This window comes from Hippopotamus amphibius, chromosome 10 (genome assembly GCF_030028045.1).
Source record: "Hippopotamus amphibius kiboko isolate mHipAmp2 chromosome 10, mHipAmp2.hap2, whole genome shotgun sequence".
In the NCBI taxonomy this organism is placed as follows: Eukaryota; Metazoa; Chordata; class Mammalia; order Artiodactyla; family Hippopotamidae; genus Hippopotamus; species Hippopotamus amphibius.
The window spans coordinates 112,504,450-112,524,462 of NC_080195.1; the positions used below are offsets into that span (position 1 = coordinate 112,504,450).

General features: G+C 41.8%; 1 protein-coding gene across 1 annotated transcript in view; it reads right to left on the reverse strand.

Annotated features, from left to right (window-relative positions):
- Positions 1–20,013, reverse strand: part of DSCAM (DS cell adhesion molecule) — a 653,261-nt gene that overhangs the window by 333,200 nt on the left and 300,048 nt on the right. Inside the window, exon 4 of the mRNA XM_057696448.1 lies at positions 2,195–2,341. Within this exon, the coding sequence (XP_057552431.1) occupies positions 2,195–2,341 (147 nt within the window). The remainder of the gene's footprint in view (positions 1–2,194; positions 2,342–20,013) is intronic.

Here is a 20,013-nt window from a genome sequence, read left to right on the forward strand (position 1 = left end):
CATCCATGTGCTTTTTCTTTTGCCATCCTATTTCATCTGTTTCAGCTTCAGAAGAGTTTGGAGTCATTAAACACCTTATTACTAACATGTCCCCACCATGATCCAAATCCCACGTGTATGCTTTTAAGTAAATTTAAATCTAATTTAAAATAAAATTAATTTCTCTTTTCCTGCAAAGCTTAGAACTTTAGAATAGTAATCTGCACTCAATGCCTACGTTCTCATCTTCTAGCAGTGATTCCTCCCTCAACTACTTTACTAAAATTTCTGAGACAAAAAAGTCATAAGAGTAATTTGCCACATGCAGTAGACTCTCTTATGAGCCTTTTGATTATGTGACTACGTTGACTTCTCCCTTCTTGCAACTACCACCTTTAACCCCAAATGTTTACTCTTATTCCCTTTCTTCTCTTCTGCTGGTGTCTGAGTGTGTGGTATTCCTTCACTAAATTCTGCTCTGATGCTCCTCACTTATCTGCACAAATGCTCATGAGGTGATCTCATGGGTTCCCACCACTTCCATGGTGACCAAGTGCGCATGAGTCTTGCTGCCTATTTTTGAAACATCGGTGAAACATTCTTTAAAAAAATCAAAAATAAATAAATAACCTTGGGATTAAGAAAAGCAAATCTGACTTTCCAACTCTGAGAGGTAAATTTGTAAATCAGTATTTAACAATCTAGAGCAGAGATGAACAAGGTTATTTTTACAGTTTTCTCACATTTTTTAAAGGTTTTTTTCTTTTTTTCTGGTTTCTCTTTGGAAAAAAATGGGCTCCTAGATTACCATCACTTAACTCACATTCTGGCAGTGGAGAAATGCTTACATGCTTCTCTTGCTAAGCTCAGATTTATCTTACACTCGGATTCATGCCATTCTGCCCGCCCCCCAAAACCTTCTCCTTTCTTATGTCAATATTGTCATAAAGAAGTTCCTCTTCAGTGCAAACAAGACCTTTCCTAGGATATTCTGAATGAGTAGACCATTGTGTTGTCATTAACACTACCATGGAATAGATGACAAATGCCATTTTGATTCACTTTCTCTACATTTTTGAAAAATTGATCATATTTCTACTGTACTGATTATTCTTGCCCTTAACAGAGGCAACAAGACATAACTAATAAAACAAGGGATAAAGTAACAATCGACACGGAACAGAACAGGTAAAGAAAAAGTGTTTTCAAGGTCGGAGGAAAAAATCAATTAATTATGACCTATGTTTGTCCTACACCTTAAAAGACAGGTGAGCTTTGGCTGTTTTAAGAATGTGAACGGGGAAGAGGAATCCAGATAGAACACTATCAAGGGCAGTAAGTGGCTGCTCAGGTGACATTGCTTCAATTACCCCAAGGTTTAAAAAATTCCCGTCATGTCTCCTGCACAAAACAGCACAACAAATAAAATCCATATTCACTGAAGGGATCAATTTTGCATTCTAAAGCTCAAGGGCAAAGGTCAGCTGTTTTGCATTTGATTTCTAATACTGAGATGGTCATTTCACACTTCTAAACTGCTGTATGAAGTGCTGATGCAACCTCGTGTAAATGGATTGCTGATTTGTTTGACAGATGGGCCAATAGCAAGCCGACTGTAAAGATTCTGTAAACGGTCGATATTTTCTCAAAGTATAAATCCCATTAAAAGAGGCACAAAACTGACATATTTATCAGAGTGGAATAAACTGCTTTTGGGTTTCCTTCATTTGAGAATAATCCTGGAAGGGGTTAAGAGGGTGTGGCTCTTTCTCCAACTTCAGATGTGGGTAACTTCCCCGCTACTGTTAGACAGCATACAGGGAATAAGAGCTGTGTTCCTTATGCCCCTGCCCTGCCCCCTCAGAGCTACAGAGCTTAGCAGGGGAAGAAGCATCACGGTGCTGGCTGGTATGGCCAATGACATAACATACAAATAACAGGGCAAGGAGGCGCTGTCACCAAAACAGAAATCACATTGTGTCAAAGAAATCTGGAGCTTTACAAAAGGTGCAATTATCTCAAGTGAGATATTCGTATTTGCAAGTGCTGTATTGGTGCTGGTTTAAAAAACCTTAAGTTGTTAAAATATTTTGAAAAAAAAAAAAAATGAAGTCTTCATTGTATTCATGAATTCCACAATTTTGCTTGAGTCATCCCGGAGCACTAACGAAGGAAAACAGAAAGAGAAAAAAACATGGCGTTGATGGGTTTTTACCTGATACAAAAAGTCTAGCGCTGTTACTCTGCCTTGTCTCCCCGGTGTATCTGTGCCGCGTGATGCAGCGGTAGTTATACAATCCATCTTCATTCTGTACATCTTTAATATACAAGGCTCCCGTGGATGTGATGAGAAATCTAGATCCTGAAATTGAAGACAATGATTACCCCATTAAAACAGGACAAAAGCAACCCAGTCATATAAACAAAGTCACTGAATAGTTTTTCTCCACCTGAAGGAAATTCATGTAAATGTACATTATAGGAGGGTTGTGTGTGTGCATGCGTGTGTGTGCGTGCGTGTGTGAGTGTGTATGTGTTTATATGTGTGTTATCTGTGTGTACGTGTTACTTTAAGGGTCCAAGCGATATTAATTCTTCAACTATCTTAAATTAAGAGGTTTTAGTAAGTATGCACAATAAATATATACTTGTAAAGCCTAGTCTCATGAATTAATTTTCTAGGTCATGTATTTATTTAACAGCAACAAACTTGGCATATAATTAGTATGTAGCTAATTTAGCAGATTTTCTTTGATCATCATTTTTCTCTAGAATGTGACAAATTAAAGGAGTATTAACTTTCTTTTGTAAAATTCTACCTCACATAAGTATAAACTTCTGCCTCAGTTTGAGGTATTTCAATAAACACACAGCAATGTTAGACTATAGAGCAATCATACATTCCACAACCTTCCCAGGAGAGAGTGACTTATTTCCTCAATAATAACCAACACTTACCTCTATATTCTAAGATAAAGATCAATCCCTCCTATATTCAGTGTTTTAGAGAACTCTGCTATTTCCTAATTACTACTTAAATTATTGACGGAAACATTTTCACGTCAGGCAGGAAAAAACCGTACCCAGCCGTTCCTCCTTCACGTCAGCACAGGGCACAATGTGTTCTCTGTGACCGGTAACTTTTGCCTGTACAACTTTATTCGTACAGAAGTGGCCAGCATTAAGAGATCAAGCATCAGCGTTGCTTGAAGAATAATAAACATAATTTTTCCTTTGAAAATGTAAATATCTAAAGATAATTTTTCACTGTTCAATTATAATTTGATGATACAGCGAATAAAAACGAAGGAATAAATCCCAAGATGAGTTGTAGCACCTGCATACTGGGTGACTCATACACTTTCCACTACGTTAGTGTCTTCCCTGTGGAATATTTCTGCATCTGATGCAGTTCTACTTGAAAGACCATGTGATTTTTTTCTCCTTGGGAAAAGACTAAAATGCCAAAAATTCACCTTCTTTTAAACTGTCTGTTTTCCTTAGGTTCACTTGAAACTGCCTTTGGCTTATTTTAATCAGAATTTGCCAGGAGTCTTGACTCGCCTAATTTTTAGGTCTCAAATATTTAAGTTATGAACACAATTCTTACAGTCAGCCTTTGATTATTTCTTGTAAAGACTACATTTTAATCATATATCAATTGCTCAGATAAAATTTAAATGGCTTATTATTTCTTATGCAATATGAAAGCAATTCCATGGACACAAATAAGAAAAAATATCATAAAACAAATACTGATCTAGCATAAACTTTCCAAAAGAACACCAATTAACTACTAAAGGAGGATAAAGTCTCTTTAAGTCATAAATTTACTTTTTAAACAACTGTATTATTTACTTATTTTAAAACATGCTATAAATATGCTAAATATTAGAATAGCTGAAGAAGCGAATGTTGTATATTCCAGATATTTTTGCTTTATCCTCCCCCTAAAAAAAGCAACTAAAAATACCACTTGTCATATGTCATCACACGCCAAGCATTTCTTACCAGTATACATTGTGTATAATTGAAACATTTTTTTCATTAAATATATTTTGCATATGCTTTAATAACCAGTTCCTTTAAAGTACAGAATGATAGACAGAAAAGAGGGACACAGAGATACTGTATTAACACCTGTCACCTCGCTGCATGGAGTCTTTCCATTAGAAGTGACAGGCCATCAGCAGTGGCTGGTGTAAAGGAAAGCATCCTGTGCGCGGCTCCTCGGAGCTGGGAGACGCTCAGGGTGGCAGCAGAACCCGGGCTCATTACTCCGCTGATTCCTGAGAGGGCTCCAGTCTCCAGGCACATTTAATTTAATCACTCACTTTGCTCCTGGAATGTCTGACGTCTTTTTACCCCCTCAGCATGCTAAATTGTACTCTCTTAAGACATGTTGTTTTAGAGAAACGGGAATCTTGTTGTTCTGAAACATCTTCTGAGATAGCCACAGGAGAGGGAGGAGGACTTGACGGAATTCCTGTGCTAATTTGAACCATCTCTGTCTAACCCTTCACTTCTCATTGAAATCCATCCCCAAACAGGTCAACATTTTAAAACCTAAAATAAGGATGCAGAATAGAAGCCCTTGATTAGGACGAGGTGGTCGGGTTCAGTCTGAACTCCCGAGACAGGTGGAACTCTCGGGAAGGTGAGGTACAGCAGCACAGTCACTAGAACGTCAGGTGTCTTGGCTTTACGGTGACAAGGAATCTTCTCAACCACCCCCTCGCCTGCCACTGCACCCCGCCTCCTGCCTTACCTCACCAGAGGGTTCTGCATCATATAGAATAAATGGGTTTGTTCACAGCCTTAAATGAGATTGAAGAATGTGCTTCTGTTAAAATAGGCAAATATTAAATTACAAAATATTAATAGCAATAAACTGCACACACAAACACACACACACTCTCTCTCTCTCTCACACACACACACCCACACGCACACACCCACCCACACGCACACACACACCCACCCCTTTACTACTCAGAACTGCCTGGTAACATACAACTGTGCAAAGCCAAAATTCTACAGGCAACTTTATTTTGCTCGGGAAACTATCAGCACTGTAGATGGAAACATTCATAAAATACAGCACATACTTTTGTCATGTTAAGCACACTGCAAATCAGTCAACTGAACAACAGTGAATGATTTTTGGATTCAGGGTCCTCACTGTGGACGTTGATCACGGAGCCAAGCTGCTCAGTTGTGAGAGGGATGTCTCGGAAGCTATCTTGCCTTCTCAACATGCACTAAATGGTCCAGGAGTTCAAGCCTCTGGTTCTGTCTTTGATAGTTTACTTGTTCTCTCCTTTACTACCAGGCTATCAGCTGTTACTTCTCTCTGTGCACACTCACAATGGGATGCCTTCTGTATGCTGAGAGGTAGAAACCAGACATACCAAAGCTGTTAGAACTTTGCGTAAACTAAGAGTAAAATGAGTTTCGAGTGAGTACTGGCATGGTTCTCCAATGTTCGTTGACGTGAGCTGGTGTGTTAATGCCACTGATGTAAATCCACAGCTCGCTACCAGTTCAGCCAGCCTGGCTAAGCTCAGCATAGGGGCTAGTGTGATAGTTCTAGCTAGAAACATGAAACTACCAGAGAAAAGGGGGCATTTGCATGGCTGGGAATGTTGTAGGAACACTCAGGGTAGAAGCCCTACAGCCACATTCCTCCTGTCACGGTGCTGAGCAGTGAACACAGAGAGCACGGCAGGCCCTGAGGCTGAGGCACGATGCCTTTCGGGGTTTCTGACCAGCATCAGAGGCAGAGAGGTAGCAACAGTTCTAGAAAGACACTTTGCCGAACTATGAGCCGTCAGCTGCAGACAGCAGGCGTGCACGTCCTCCTGCAGGGAGCCTGTGGGAGTGACACTAGGAGGTGCCGTGTTCTGGGTGAGCAGGAAACCCCCATTCACCGGGCCAGCACTGTCCTGCGCTCCCGGAACCCAAAAAGGAATGAGACACAGCCTCTGTCTTCAGGGAGCTTACAATCTAAACAGACTTGAGTTCAGGGTTGGAGACTTGGCATTACGTGAGAAAACAGGATGGGAGGGAAGAGGCTGGATTATAATCTGGGAAGAGGCTTTTCCTCATCTCACCGGGATGAAGGGAAACACTGGTACCCAAGGAGGAAAAACCGATATTCATCACCAGACCTGTACTTGCCCTTGTGTATCACTCCGATACAAACAATTAGCTGTATATGCTAAAGTACCCTGTGTTAATCTGCTTCAATCTACTCAGCTATTTTTCCCCCTGTTCTTATAAAGTACCGAGTTAAAAGATCTTCCCCTGGTACCAGTGTAACGAATTCACCCAGCTGGAGAGACTCCTCCTTGTGGAAGACAAAAAGAATCTGAATTTGGGAATCCAATGGATCTGAATTCCAAGCCTGTCAATACCGCTTTGTGTGAGCTCCGACGAGACAGTCAAGCTCTTTAAATATTGGATTGTCCATCTGTGAAACACAGCTGGTGAGTCACAGCCTCTTTGTTCTGCTGTTGGAGGCGCGGTTAATGCACAGAGGCCAGCTAACAGGTAGCTGTGCATTAAAATGGTAGCTCCGGAGGCAAGTGTTGCGGGGGTTACTCAGCTGACCTGCTAGGAGAGGCGCGTCAACAGGTGTACCTAGCGCTGCCCAAGGCCATCGGGCCTGCCTGAGCCGACTGGGAAGAGCCCGTGTTCACCTGCACAGCACGGCCCCCTTCTAACCCTTCATGGATGTGCTTCCTGTTGTGTTAAAAAATGCAGCCAAGTGGAGATGATGATGTTGAGTATGACATCAGAATTCTGCCACTTGGAGCTGTGTCACCAGAGGCAAAATATTTCCCGACCCTCTCTGAGCCAGCGTCACATAACAGAGCGCTAACGGGGTAGAAAGATAAAAACAAGGCCCAGAAAGGGCCTTTATAAGCCCCAGGGATGGACTGTGGGCGGAGGAGGCCATGCAGACAGTCTGCAGAAATCTCTTCCACAACAGAAGGGAATTAGATAGAAATGAGATCTATATGCAGATAAAGAGTAGACAGATAGATAGGTCCGGACTAGATGGAAACTCAGACCTCCTCTCACCATTATGATGTTATCTGAATAATAATATCCCCTGACATGTTTGCCAGTGTCTGAATGTAAGATACATATTCTAAAGTTTCCCAGATTAATCGTTCCTCACCCCTCATATACCCTCCACCAGAATGCCCTTCTGTTCCTATTTCTAAACTATATCCTGAACCATCCACTTCCCTCTCCGCGCACCGCTAAGTGTGAGGATCCCAGCCTTCTAACAAACTGTCTCCATCCTGCTCCCATTCAGCCCACTTGCCACTCAGCCCCCATGCAGACCATTGTGGTCTTGATGGAGCCCCAGTAGACCTGATTGTCATGGTGGCACGAGGGTTTAGGCTTGGCCATGTCATTCACACACCCTCTCCCTCTTCCACTCTGCCCCGGCCACACTGCTCTTCTCCTAATCACTCCATCTGAAGGGCCCTGAGCCCAGACCTCTACCTGGCTGGCTCCTTCTCACCATTCTGGCCTCAGTTCCTAAAGTGACTTTCCAGTAATGTCAGCCCACAGGAATCATATCCACGGTCACTCCTGCTCAGAGCACTTGCCTATGTTACATCTACGTGGAGTCAGGTGTGTTTGGAGAACGGCTTTAACAGTTCTCTTCTCCAGCTAGAAGACGAGGAACTTGAATCGTCTTGGCCAACTTTTCATCTCCATAACACAGAGCAGTGCTTGGCTATGCTACCTGAAGATATCTGTTCAAGAGCGGGGTGGATGAAGCCCGTCAGCGATATTTGTATACAAAATGTCTCTTCTTAAGTCTGGGTAAAAAGAAAGAAAGCTAAAATTCCGCTTTTAAGATTTCAACATGAAACCTCCTTATGTATAATACATAAGAAGAGTATGTCCCCCTAGGAATAACTGTAAAGTATTCTTATATGAAAATGAGCATATCTGAAGATTTGGATGTTAATTATTCTTTCATTATGCTCTCTGCCTTTTTCCTGTACAGCCAGGCTGTTAGATCTTCAATAGAGACAATATTATTTTCAGGAAGATTTTAAAAGCATATTTGATTTTTCACTTAGTCAGAAATATATCTTAGGGGTTTTTTGCTAGAGCAATCTCAATTGAGTTAATGGTAATTAAAAGAACAGATGGTTCTTCTAATAAGAAGCCAAATGGTAGCACAACACAATGAAACTTTTATCAGCTAGCCTGCCAACTCCAATCGACGTCCACGCCGTGTCATGAAAAGGAGCTTTCTCCTGAGCAGTTTTCATAACAGTGCATGAAAAATGAGAGAAACACAAGATTAAAACCCAAGTTCTAAGCATAGAGCTCTAGAAATGAGATGAGCCTCCACGTGAATATCTTATATTTCTTTATTTTGAAAGTTAAATTAGCATTAACTCACACAGACGTAGAAATAGAATATATACATGTAAATATATCTATAAAAGACATATATAATCTATGCTAACCTTGAAGTTAGCTCTTTCTCTTAATGCAGACGTAGGCTGGGATGGAATTCAACTCATTCCAATAGTTCTGAGCTGTGTCTGTCCTGTGATGGGGAGGGTGGGTGCCCAGCCATAACCAGATGCAGGCATGAAGGCGATCCAGATATTTCTTGAGCAACTGAGTGGCCTGATAAAAGTCATGGTTTCACAAAATTATGTTGAAAGCCTCATATATGAGAGAGAAAGGAGTAGGGCCTTCAGGTAAGACGTCTAACCCGTTGTCATGGGTTGAATTGGGTTCCCTCCCAATTCATGAGTTGAGTCCTAACCCCTAGGACCTCAGAATGTGACCTTATTTGAAGACCGGGTCACGGCAGACGTCATTAGCTAAGATGGGGTCATCCTGGCGCAGGGTGGGTGCAGGGTGGGTGCAGGGTGGGCCCCTACCCAATGGAACGGTTGTCCTTGTAAAAAGGGGAAACGCAGACACAGAGATGTCTGGCTATTCATCCTGGCCCTAATCAGAGCAGGCGGGTCTTCTGTGCTCAGGGAGCCACTGTTGCTCTAAACGTCATACGTTTTGACCCATTTAGTTCTTACAATGACCCCGCAAGGCAGGTACTGTTATGATTCTGATTTTTACAGATGGGAAAAGTAAGGACCAAGGTGCAGTGACTGCCCGTGTTCACAGAACTAGAAGCGTCCCAGCCAGCATGGTCCCCTGGCGTTGGGGCTCGGAGCGCAAGCTCTCACCCCCTGAGCTCCCTGCTCTGGTCGTGGCCGGGGGTGGGATGCGGTGGGGAGCAGGAAGGCCCGGGCCTAGTGCAGGAACAGCGGTAGGAAAACAGAAGTGACATGCAGAGAAATGTGTTTAAACAAAGGATCAATAGAACTTGGTTTAGAGAGGAGAGTGCCAAGTACTGAGTCTGAGGGACCAATGGGCTTGTAGCAGCAGTGATGGAGCAGGGAGGGTGTACGAGGGTATCTCTCTTTTTTTTTTTTTTTCCAAATATTTATTGGAGTATAATTGCTTTACAGTATTGAGTTAGTTTCTGCTCTACAACAAAGTGAATCAGCTATACGTATACATATATCTCCATATCCCCTCTCTCTTAAGCCTCCCTCCCAACCTCCCTATCCCACCCCTTTAGGTCTTCACAAAGCATCAAGCTGATCTCCCCGTGCTCTGTGGTAGCTTCCCACTAGCCATCAATTTTACATTTGGTAGTGTGTCTCTTTTTTAGGGAAGATATGAGTTCAGTCCCGAATATGCTGGGTGCTTGTTAGCGTGGATGATATAAGTGGAGCTGGAGACAGAGCTTTGGGAACCAAGCTATGCACGTTGAGGGAACTGCTGCCCAGGAACCCCCAGGGAGGAGAGTAAGGGAAGAGGGCCAGCAAAAGACACAGCAAGAGAGAAGGACTGAGACACAGGAGGACAGGGAGTGGTGGGCAGGGGTGGGAGAGCACGTCCGGAAAGGATAATGCAAACATCTCAGTCATCTCTGCTCTGTGTCTTCCTATCAGCATAACCGAGAATACACATGTAGCCTAACGGAGCCTCAGTTTCCTCATTTGTACAACAGGGCAATATTACCTTCTTGGGAATATTATGATATTCAATAAGAATGTCCATGTAAATTCCTGCTAGAGAAAAGCACTCTGGAATAGCTGTAATCTGAAATAAAATATAATGGTAAAATACCTACCTTGCTAAAGGAGGAAAAAATATTAAATCTTTAGCTACAAACAGCTAGTAATATATAAAATGAATTTAAAGAACACTACAAGTCACTACCGAAAGGGATGAGGGGAGACCTGGATAAATGGGGAGGTGTACCAAACTCCAGGGTAAGACAACTTAAAAGTGCAAAAACATCAATTTTCCACAAATTAATTTATATTTTAATTGATTTATGATCAGAATTTACATAGAACTTTACCAAATCAATGCAGATTAAAACAAGATGCTATGTTTTAATCCAGGAAACTAGAAAAAAATTAAAATACTTGATAATACGTAGTCTTGTCAAAGATGTGGGGAAATGAACACCTACTGGTAGGAGTGTACATTGGTAAAGTCTTTTGCTTTCTGGTGGGAAATCTGCTAGCATATTTCAAATGTAAGAATTGCATACATTCTGACCCAACTTGTCCCCTTCAAAGCCTGTCTTCTGGGGACACTCATATATGTGCAGACTCAATGAACGCACAAAAAGTGCACTGCAGAGTTGTTTAAACAATGAAAAATGGAAAACAAATCTAAACGCCAATCAAGGACAAACAGATTAGTGCATTAGGGTACATCCGTACCATGCAGCCATTTAAAAGAGAGTAAGGTAAATCTATGTACAATCCAGGGAAAGATCTCCCAGACAGAACATACAGCAGTTACAGAGCATGATATAATATTATGTAGAAAAGACAATGAACGTGTGTTTGTGTTGGGGAGGAGGTAAATTTGTGTATGTAAATGAACAGATATCCACTAAAATGTTAACTGTAGTTGCCTCTGAAGGCATAAGTGGATTAGGAGAAGGGGGACTTACATGTTTTATTTCATAGTCTCATATATTTGAATATCGTAAAAGAAGGCTCTATTCGTGTCTACGTGTGCAGTTGAAATTCACTTTGAAGTAGGACGCCCTCACCCACTGTACTCCCTGCTCTGGTCACGGCCGGAGGGTGAGCAGGAAGGCCTGGGCCCAGTGCAGGAACAGCTATAGAGTAACAGAAGTGATGCGCACAGAGTGAATAGACAGGACGCAGCAGGCATGGACCAAACCCGTGTGAGCAGCAAGGCAGAGGGGAAGGAGAGAAACCTAGGGGAGTGTTTATGTTGAGAGTAAATATGGCCAAAGATGGCCTCTGTTTTGCTTGGCTTTCAGCCTGATCACTTGTGGGTGTGCTTAAATGCAGAAGGGGAGGCTTTCCAGACTTACCCTCTGTCTTTGTAATCCTCCCCTTCCAAGCACCTAACCTCAAGTCTATTCCACTATACAGAGGACCTCTTGTTCTTCCTGAACTATGTAACACACGACTTCACACCTAATTGCATTCAGTCTAGCTGGTCACGTATGTGCAGCTGCCTCCCCCAAACGACAGCAGCCTCTCCGCAGACAAGGCGACCTCCAGGTTTGCCTTACCCACTGTTTCCCCCGCCATGCACATCTTAAATGCTTGATGACATCCATACTTTGAATTTTTTTCCCAATATAGGCTCAAAACAATAAAGCATCACCCTGTTGGGGCCTGCTATGTTTTGGAAAGTATCAGCACATCAAGATATGAAAGTATCAAGTATCAAGAGAAAGAGAAATCACCTATATGCAGAATCAAAAAAAATGATACAAATGAACTTACAAAACAGAAGCAGACTCACAGCCTCAGAGAACAAACTTATGGTTATCAAGGGGAAAGGGGGAGGGGGAGGGGATAGATTGGGAGTTCAATGTTGACATGTACACACTGCTGTATTTAAAATGGATATCCACAGGGAATTCTGCTCAATACTCTGTAACAATCTAATCGGGAAAAGAATTTGAAAAAGAATAATAGATACATGTATATGTATAAGTGAATCACTTTGCTGTACACCTGAAACTAACACAACATTGTTAATCAACTATACTCCAACATAAAATAAAAGGTTAACAAGAAAATCGTGAAGCCCCAACTTGGACTTTGAGCTGCCTGGAAGCCCCCTCGTCCAGAAAGAGTGATGTTCCCTCCACATATGGGGGGTGAGGAGTAAGCCAGCAGCCCTGGGCTGGACTTGGTGAGTAAGGAGTGATTTGGCAGATATATGCCTAAATTCTCCCAAAGCAATCTCATTAAGACATTTTTCTTATGTAAATAAAATTCTCTCAGTGAAATCCTCCTGCAGTTAAATGAGGCTCAATTACCCACTGCTAATTTCAGCCTGCGTGCTGCCTTCCGACTGTATACCTAATTACCCCATTTAGGCTGTTAATGATCAGATCTGTGCTCTTGAGCAGATATCAGAGTCTGTCATTAATCTTTTCTCTAGTTAGATTTCTCATTCTTTAAAAGAATAAATCCTTGGAAAGAATAGAATTTTATTTTTGAAGAAATTATGTAAGCATTTTGTTTTTTAAGAGCCAAAGGATCTTATAAAAACTTGAGTTGTATTTATTCATTTAACAATGAACAGAACAGTTTTGGTCCCTGACCTCCAGGAGCAAGTATTGTGGTTGGGGAGAGAGACAAAATGAGTAAATAGGCAAAAAGAAAAAGATTACATAATGTGAAAAGCGCTCTTGAGAGGATGAAGATGAGAAGGTTGAGCCTAGATAGAGGACTGCTGTTTAGACAGGAGGTCTGAGGGGCAGGGTTTCTGGGAGGGGGTGTTTCACATGAGGCACAGTGGATGGGAAGAGGGGGCCTGAGGACCAAAAAAGAGAGAAAATGTGCAAAAGTCTTGAGGTGGTAAAAATTGTGGTGTGTGCAAGGAACAGAAATAAGATGCATTTTGAAAATAGAGCTGACAGGACATACAACTGGCCTGGATGCTAGGAGAAGGCAAAGGGCTGAGGTCAAAGGTGACTCCCACGTGTTTGGGGTAGGCACTGAATGGATGGAGAAGAAGGCCTTTGCTGGGAAGGAGGAGACTTGGGTGTGGCCCTGGTGTCCCTGGGTGACACATTTGGGACTTCCTGGATTAAAAGTGGCCCTTATAGGTGGTAGGAAAGATGAGGAAAAGGACGTCTTTTGGTCTGCTTGTTGTATCAGGTTAACTGATATTTAGATGGGCTGCATCAACATTATTTCCTGTCCCGTGATTTCTGATTTTGAGGCTGGAAGGGACTGCATATTTCATGTTGATTATCTGTTCTAGTCGAGGCCGTATGCTGATTAAAAAGCAACATGTTTAAACAGAAAAAAGAAAGTGAAGAAAGAGCAAAGCATCGCACATCGAGCCCAAATGACTATGCTTTCTTCTGTTTATTATGTTATGGACCCAAATGGAATGGAAACCCTGGGCTTATTGGTGAAATACAGTGAAGATTAAGTATAAAGTTAGTCTGCCTGATACAGATGATATACGGTTATAGAAAGAATGTAGAAACACAGGAACTCTTAAGAATAAAAATAGACCCGATATTGTGGCCACTTAAATACTATGGGGTAATGGTTTTTCACATGGTGGGTAGTGATCTATTAATGGATTGTGAAATCAATTTCATGGACTGTAACTTCATTTAAAAAAATAAAATAGAGAAGATAGAAGGATTCAGTGTGCATCACAAGTGGGGGTCAGGATTTTGTGAGTGCTTTGTTTTAGCTCCTATGAGTCCATATAGGATTGTGTATGTTTGTAGATACATGCGTATGTACTTGTTTATGGATATGTAAGTGCATAGTGGGTCTCAACATAAAGGTGTTTTTTTACTCTGTATTTCTTACTGTGATTCAGAGTAAAAAACGTGTTTGAAGAGCACTGCCCAGCGTCCTGAAGATCTGGGGGTTCTGTTTTGGACCAGTCTTCCCACGTCTGAGCAAGTCTAATGGTTTACTTGGGGTTCTTAAAGGCTTCCCTTCAAGCATGCAGACTGACAAGTCTCTGAGGTCACAGGCATGGCTGCACTTACAGCTACAGTGGCAGACAAAGCAGCTGATTTCTTTTTCAAGCCACATCCTGTGAAAGTCTTGGATTATGTCTGTTTCCTGATGACCCATGAAGATGTGTAAGGGAATTACGAGTTTATTCAGTCATTAGTACAAATCTCTATGCAAGTACGTACTTAGAAAACCACGCCATGGTAGAAGTCATGTTATTATATCCAGCCCCTGTTGTCACCCCAACCCTAGAACCTCTTGGTTTTAAATGGCTTGACCCAATAGGATAGGGTAGAAGTTCTCACACCAGCTCCCACATCCCAGAGCTTTCTGCTGTGAGAGCATCTCAGTTTCCTAAAAGGCTCCCCCATATCTCCCTGATCATGAAATCCACAGTCTAGCAGCATCATTTATAACAAAATTCTATCAATATAGTCCATAGCAATTTCCCACGATATGCAGAGCTGGCAGTGGGGTTGAAGGTAACCGCATCACTAAAGGCAAATTTCTAGCCCGAGGGGAAGAAAACCATAAAATAAAAGTACAAACCACACAAAGCAGGATAAAATAGTGCCAGCTGGATATACACAAGTGTGGAGGTAAAGACTGAAAAATAGTACGTCTATGGTCAGTTAGGATGGGGCAGGCAGTGCTGTTTGTGAGCAGGCTGATGACATTCACCAGAGAAATGCCACTGCAGCACCCACAGAGCAACTGTTCCCTGCACACGTCTCCTCAGTCCTCCTGATCCCTTCAGGGGATCAGCCTCGGAGGGTACCGTTCATCTGCCCACCAGCCATGTGTCTCCAGCTCCCTGCCACTAGGATTCTCAGTACGTTTTGTGGCAATAAGTTCTCTCCATCATCTCTCCAACACTTGTCAATCTACTTTTTATTTTTTTTTAAACATAGGAAGAGTAAGCCACTAGCTTAGAGTCTTTGGAAGCCGATTGTGTCTGGCCAGAATTTACAATTACATTGCTTTAAGAAAATATGAATACCTATACCTAATTCACTTTGTTGTACAGCAGAAACTAACACAACATTGTAAAGCAACTATACTCCAATAAAAAAAAGAAAATATGAGCCATGTAAAGGACAAAAATAGATAATAATGTAGATGGTATTCAGTGATGGCAGAAATCACAAAGGTGGTTCATGAAAGACCACAATTTGAGACGCTCTGTATTTGTGATGCTTCCAAGAAGAGGTGAGTCACACATTGTTCGTTGAAGAAAGGGGTAGCCATGGGCTGTTAGGAAGGAAAGCTGAACACGCTTAGGAGGATCAGGTGACAAGAAGCTGGAAAGTCATCTGCTGTACCATCTCTTCATGTTGGTACAGAGAGATCTGGGCTCACGGAAGGCCAGGACGGGAGCCAAGGGGTGGCTGGGGAGCAGAAAGGCCCTCACTGGAGGGGCTGTGTGTGTTACACCCCTGAAATCCTGAAGGTAAAACAGGGGTCCTGGGAGGCCAGGGGTTACCACCAGGATAGTGTAGGCGAGTTTTGAATTGTGAGTCAAAAGGCAAACTCCAGGGAAGCAGAGGTCAAGCAGTGCTGGTGAAGTCAGGGATGCTGCTGAGAACAGAACAGGAAGATGTGAAACAAGGTGCCCAAACTGGACAGCAAAACAGATGACAGATGGCGGAAGCCGTCCAGGCAGCAAGAGCCCAAGGCAGGGAGACCCCGGGGAGATCGGCTCAATTTTGCGAGCAGGAATGTCTCGGGTTCATTGAGGACCAGTCCTTTAGAGGAAGTTCTGGCCTCATAATGATTTACTTTCTCCCATCTCGTCCTTGCTGGTCCTTTTCTCCTTCCTCTGTCCCTCCTCCTCCTTTGTTTTTCATTTAATTGAAAATGTATAAACCACTCATGAAGACAGAAAATGCTCATCAGTGGACTCATCACACAGAATTGGTCATTGTTAACAGTATTATTTTTTATTTTAATGAAAGTACTCTATGGAAAAAGGTAAATTCTTCTCTTTGCTTCCTCCCCTCTCCTATCTTTTTCTCCTAAAAAGCCACTGCTGCCAAGAATTAAGTTTATATATTCCCACTTTACAGTTTTTATTCTCTCTCATACACACACATGCATCCATATGATTCTGTATTCTCTTTTTTTCCCCCAAACTTACATAAATAGCTTACTATTTATTATGGAAAAACCTTCTTTTTCCACCTAACATATCTTAAGCTCTCTCCATGTTGCTCCGGAGAATTCTAGTTCATCCTTTTTAATGGAAATACGGTGTCGTATTGTGTAAATAACTCACACTGACCACTGCAATGGAGCTTCATCAAGTTATGAGTTCTTCTGTGCTTTTTTTTTTCATTGCTGTGTCCCCAGCACCAGAACAGTGCAAGAAACATACCTGGAAGTTATTCATTAAATATCTGTCAAATGAAGGAATGAATACATTCATTCCACTTTTGATGGACTTTAAGATTGACGTCAATAGTCCACTACTACCAAAAAAGTTGCCCCAAACTTTGACAAGTTTTTCTTGATTCACATGTGAGAGCCTCACTAACATGTCTAATTATTGGGGTATGAGGTTTAGTGTTTTCAGGTTTCCTTGGTCCTCTGTAGTACTATGTACTTCTTGACAGCCTGGCTTGGTGCACGGCAGGTCACTGCTCTGGCTGGGTAGTTAGCACTCACGAGACCACTGAAGACAGGGTCAGAGCGCAGCCTGCTGCTTTTGCAATGCCTCTTCCTCTGAACTGCAGCTTTGTCTTTCCTTCAAAAACATAATACACATTTAAAAGATTGATAAATCTTCATCAGAAAAATTAACTTGAATTATTGCAAGTAATGAAATAATTCTAAGTATCAAAAAAAGAGAGTAAAATGATTCACAGCCAGCGACAGGGGGCCTCTTTGGGCTGATGGGTTATTTCTGTCCATATCAGCCTCAGAGCCTTAAAGAGCAAAGTCCATTTCCAACCAGGGCTGTCAGTGGTAACAAGAAGCTCAGGGTGCATCTAGCCCTCACCACATCACGAGCGCCCTGGGTAAGCGTTAATGCCCAGCACTGTGTAAAAGCAATACTACACTCTATTAAAGCACCTGCTGCAGTGTCACAGCCTTGTAGATCTTACCATGGTGCTTTTATTTCATTTTGCCTCAGACCACCTCCTGGGCAAATATAAATGAAATAAGGCCTTTGAAAAGGAATAAACACTTGAATAAAACATAAGTATTTTTTATTGCAAAGCAACTCTTAATGGGTTTTGCAACCTCCGTGGGAAAATTCAAAGGAAAACACATATGGGACCCTACGTCTCTGCTGATTTTCAGATTCTGAGACTTTGGTTGAAGGCAATTTTAAAGGCTGTTTCTGAGACTCACTGTGAATGTGACTGCGTGTTATTCACTGCAGGACTGGCATGGTGCAGAGGACCCCTTGGCTAAGCGTTCAAGCTGCTGCCCAAGCCCATCCACTGTAGGTCCAGCCACCACAGGGAGGGTGCTTGTTACCCCTGCCTGTCTGGCCAAAGCGCAGGGGCTTGGCCTGAAGGACAGGACTGAACACGTGTGTGGTGTGGAAAACGCTCTCAGAAATGAAATAGTGGATTCTTGTGGAATTTGTACCACCTCGATACTTCCTCATTAATGACACAGTTTTTGCTTTATGAATCTATAATCAAGTCCTATGTTTACTCCTTCTTAGGCTCTGCTAGAAGCTAGAGAGCACCAGAATTCTGTGTTTCAATGGTACCCTGTCAAATTGCTTTTCCATTTAAAGGGTGAGCAGTTATTATTCTTAATTCCACATGTATTTCTTCTTTTATTTTTATTTTTATTTTTTGGCTGTACCACACGGCATGTGGGATCTTAGTTCTTGGACCAGGGTTTGAACCCGTGCACCCTGCAGTGCAAGTGCAGAGCCCCAACCACTGGACCACCGGCAAATTCCCCCACATTTATTTCTTATTTATTATTATTTTAATTGCATTTTTATTATACGACCATCTAATGAATTTTCTTTTAGAATATTGAGATAAAATAGATTTGGGGGCATTTCTGTCATGAAAATATGATCTATTATTTGGAATCTTATTTTTCCCTTTTATTCCAAATAGTTTAATATGGTCATAAGTCAATGTGTGTTGTAGCAACTTTAATTTCTGACAATGTAAAAGGTTAATTATTATGAAATACTTTCTGGCATAAGAAACTTAAATTCCGGGTATAATAATATATAATGATAAATTATAATTTAATAACAAATTATAATAAAATTGTAATAAAATATTATAATAAACATGCATTTACATGAACAGCAGAGTTGTGAAGTGAGGAAAATCCTTAGGTTCTGGAAACAGAGAGGGAAGCGAACACTCAGAGCAACGAGCTCGTGGATGCTCTAGCTACTGTGGGACATTTCTCTTCAAGGGGAAAAAAAGGAAAGAAAGAGAAGACTTTAGTCCTAAGCAGGTTGAGGAAACCCCTGCGGAAAACTGTGAACTCACTGAAGTGATGGACAAAACCAAAATTCTTAGCAATCACCCTTGCTTGTTTCTGCCTGAGCTTTGGGTAAAAATTACATCTAACCATAGTACCAGCGTTGCTCAGGTTTGGTGTTTGGCTTTACACTCTGCAGGGTCTAAGAAAGCTCATGCCAAGAAATGAACATACAGTGACCCAGTTTCCAAGAGCATCTGGCGGAAGCAAAGGTAAATTTTCCCTGGAGGACTAAGCCACCAGAATGTTTACAGATGAAGGCCAACTCCTTCCTTCAAATCCTGAGCTCCCAATCCAAAAACACTGAATATTCTGGGGGACAGTTTACCCTAAGAATGAGTCAGAAGAAACGATTAGACCTCAGACAGTGGAGTAACTGAATATAGATTACTCAATAAGTATTTTCAAAATGCTTGCAGAAATATAAAACTGAATCAAGAATGAGACTGAGGAAGAGACTGGTGGCAAAAAGAGATAAATTTGAGAAAGAATGAAATAGAATGTCCAGAAATGCAAAACATAACCCTTGATATAAATATTTAGATTAGACACGGATGGGGAGACTAATACACAGTAAAATAAATCTAAGGAAATGACTACCCGGATTAGCGCCGAAAGAGAAAAGGAACCGTAAATATGAAAGGGAATGAAGAGACTTAGAGGAGGGATGGAAGAGATCATGTGGCTTATTACAATTCCAGAAAGACAGAGTAGGAAAAAAACAGCAGACAAGCAATGTTTGGAGGAAAACATCTGAAAATTGGCCAGGATTTGATAAAAACTGAGAGATATTGCCAATAACAGGTATTTCCTGGAACTGCAGGACATGCTTCAGGAATGGCAAGTGTACTCAAGGAAGGAATGATGAACAACGAAACTGGGATGAACGCACAACTCTAAGCAAATAATGACTGTACAAACTAATCACCATAATAGTGACTGACACGATAGACATGAAAAATAAGATGTATCTAGAACACGGGACAACAACAGCCTTTAAGGTGGGAGTCTGTCATACGAGGCAGGGGCCTGGGTCCTTCAGCGTGAGTGGGTCTGGGCACTATATCTGTAGCTGAAGGAAAGCAGTCTCTTGAGTACAAGGATGGCAGTGAGCCGCAAACCTGTTCCTCCCGGGACTTCCTCGAGCAGGCACCTCCTTACTATTTGAAAATCCAGGCCATGTGTGTTACGGTTTGCAAACGGGTTTTATGGTCATTACTTTATTGAATGGTCACAGCAGAATCATTGGTCTAGGGGCCATTTTAAGACCTCCCATTTCCCATTGGTTGTTTAGGCTGTGTTCTTTGAAAATATCTGATAAAATTCTAAGTATTGTCAACTTAACATTTTGAGAATTGTGCCAGTCTTACTAAAACTTATTAGAATGTATTCCAACGTAAACAAAGTACTGGGGTATGCGTGTATGCACTCAGTGCTCTACAATAAGCAAATCTTGCTTTAAAAAAATTCCCTACATTTTCTTCCCACATTTTCCCAC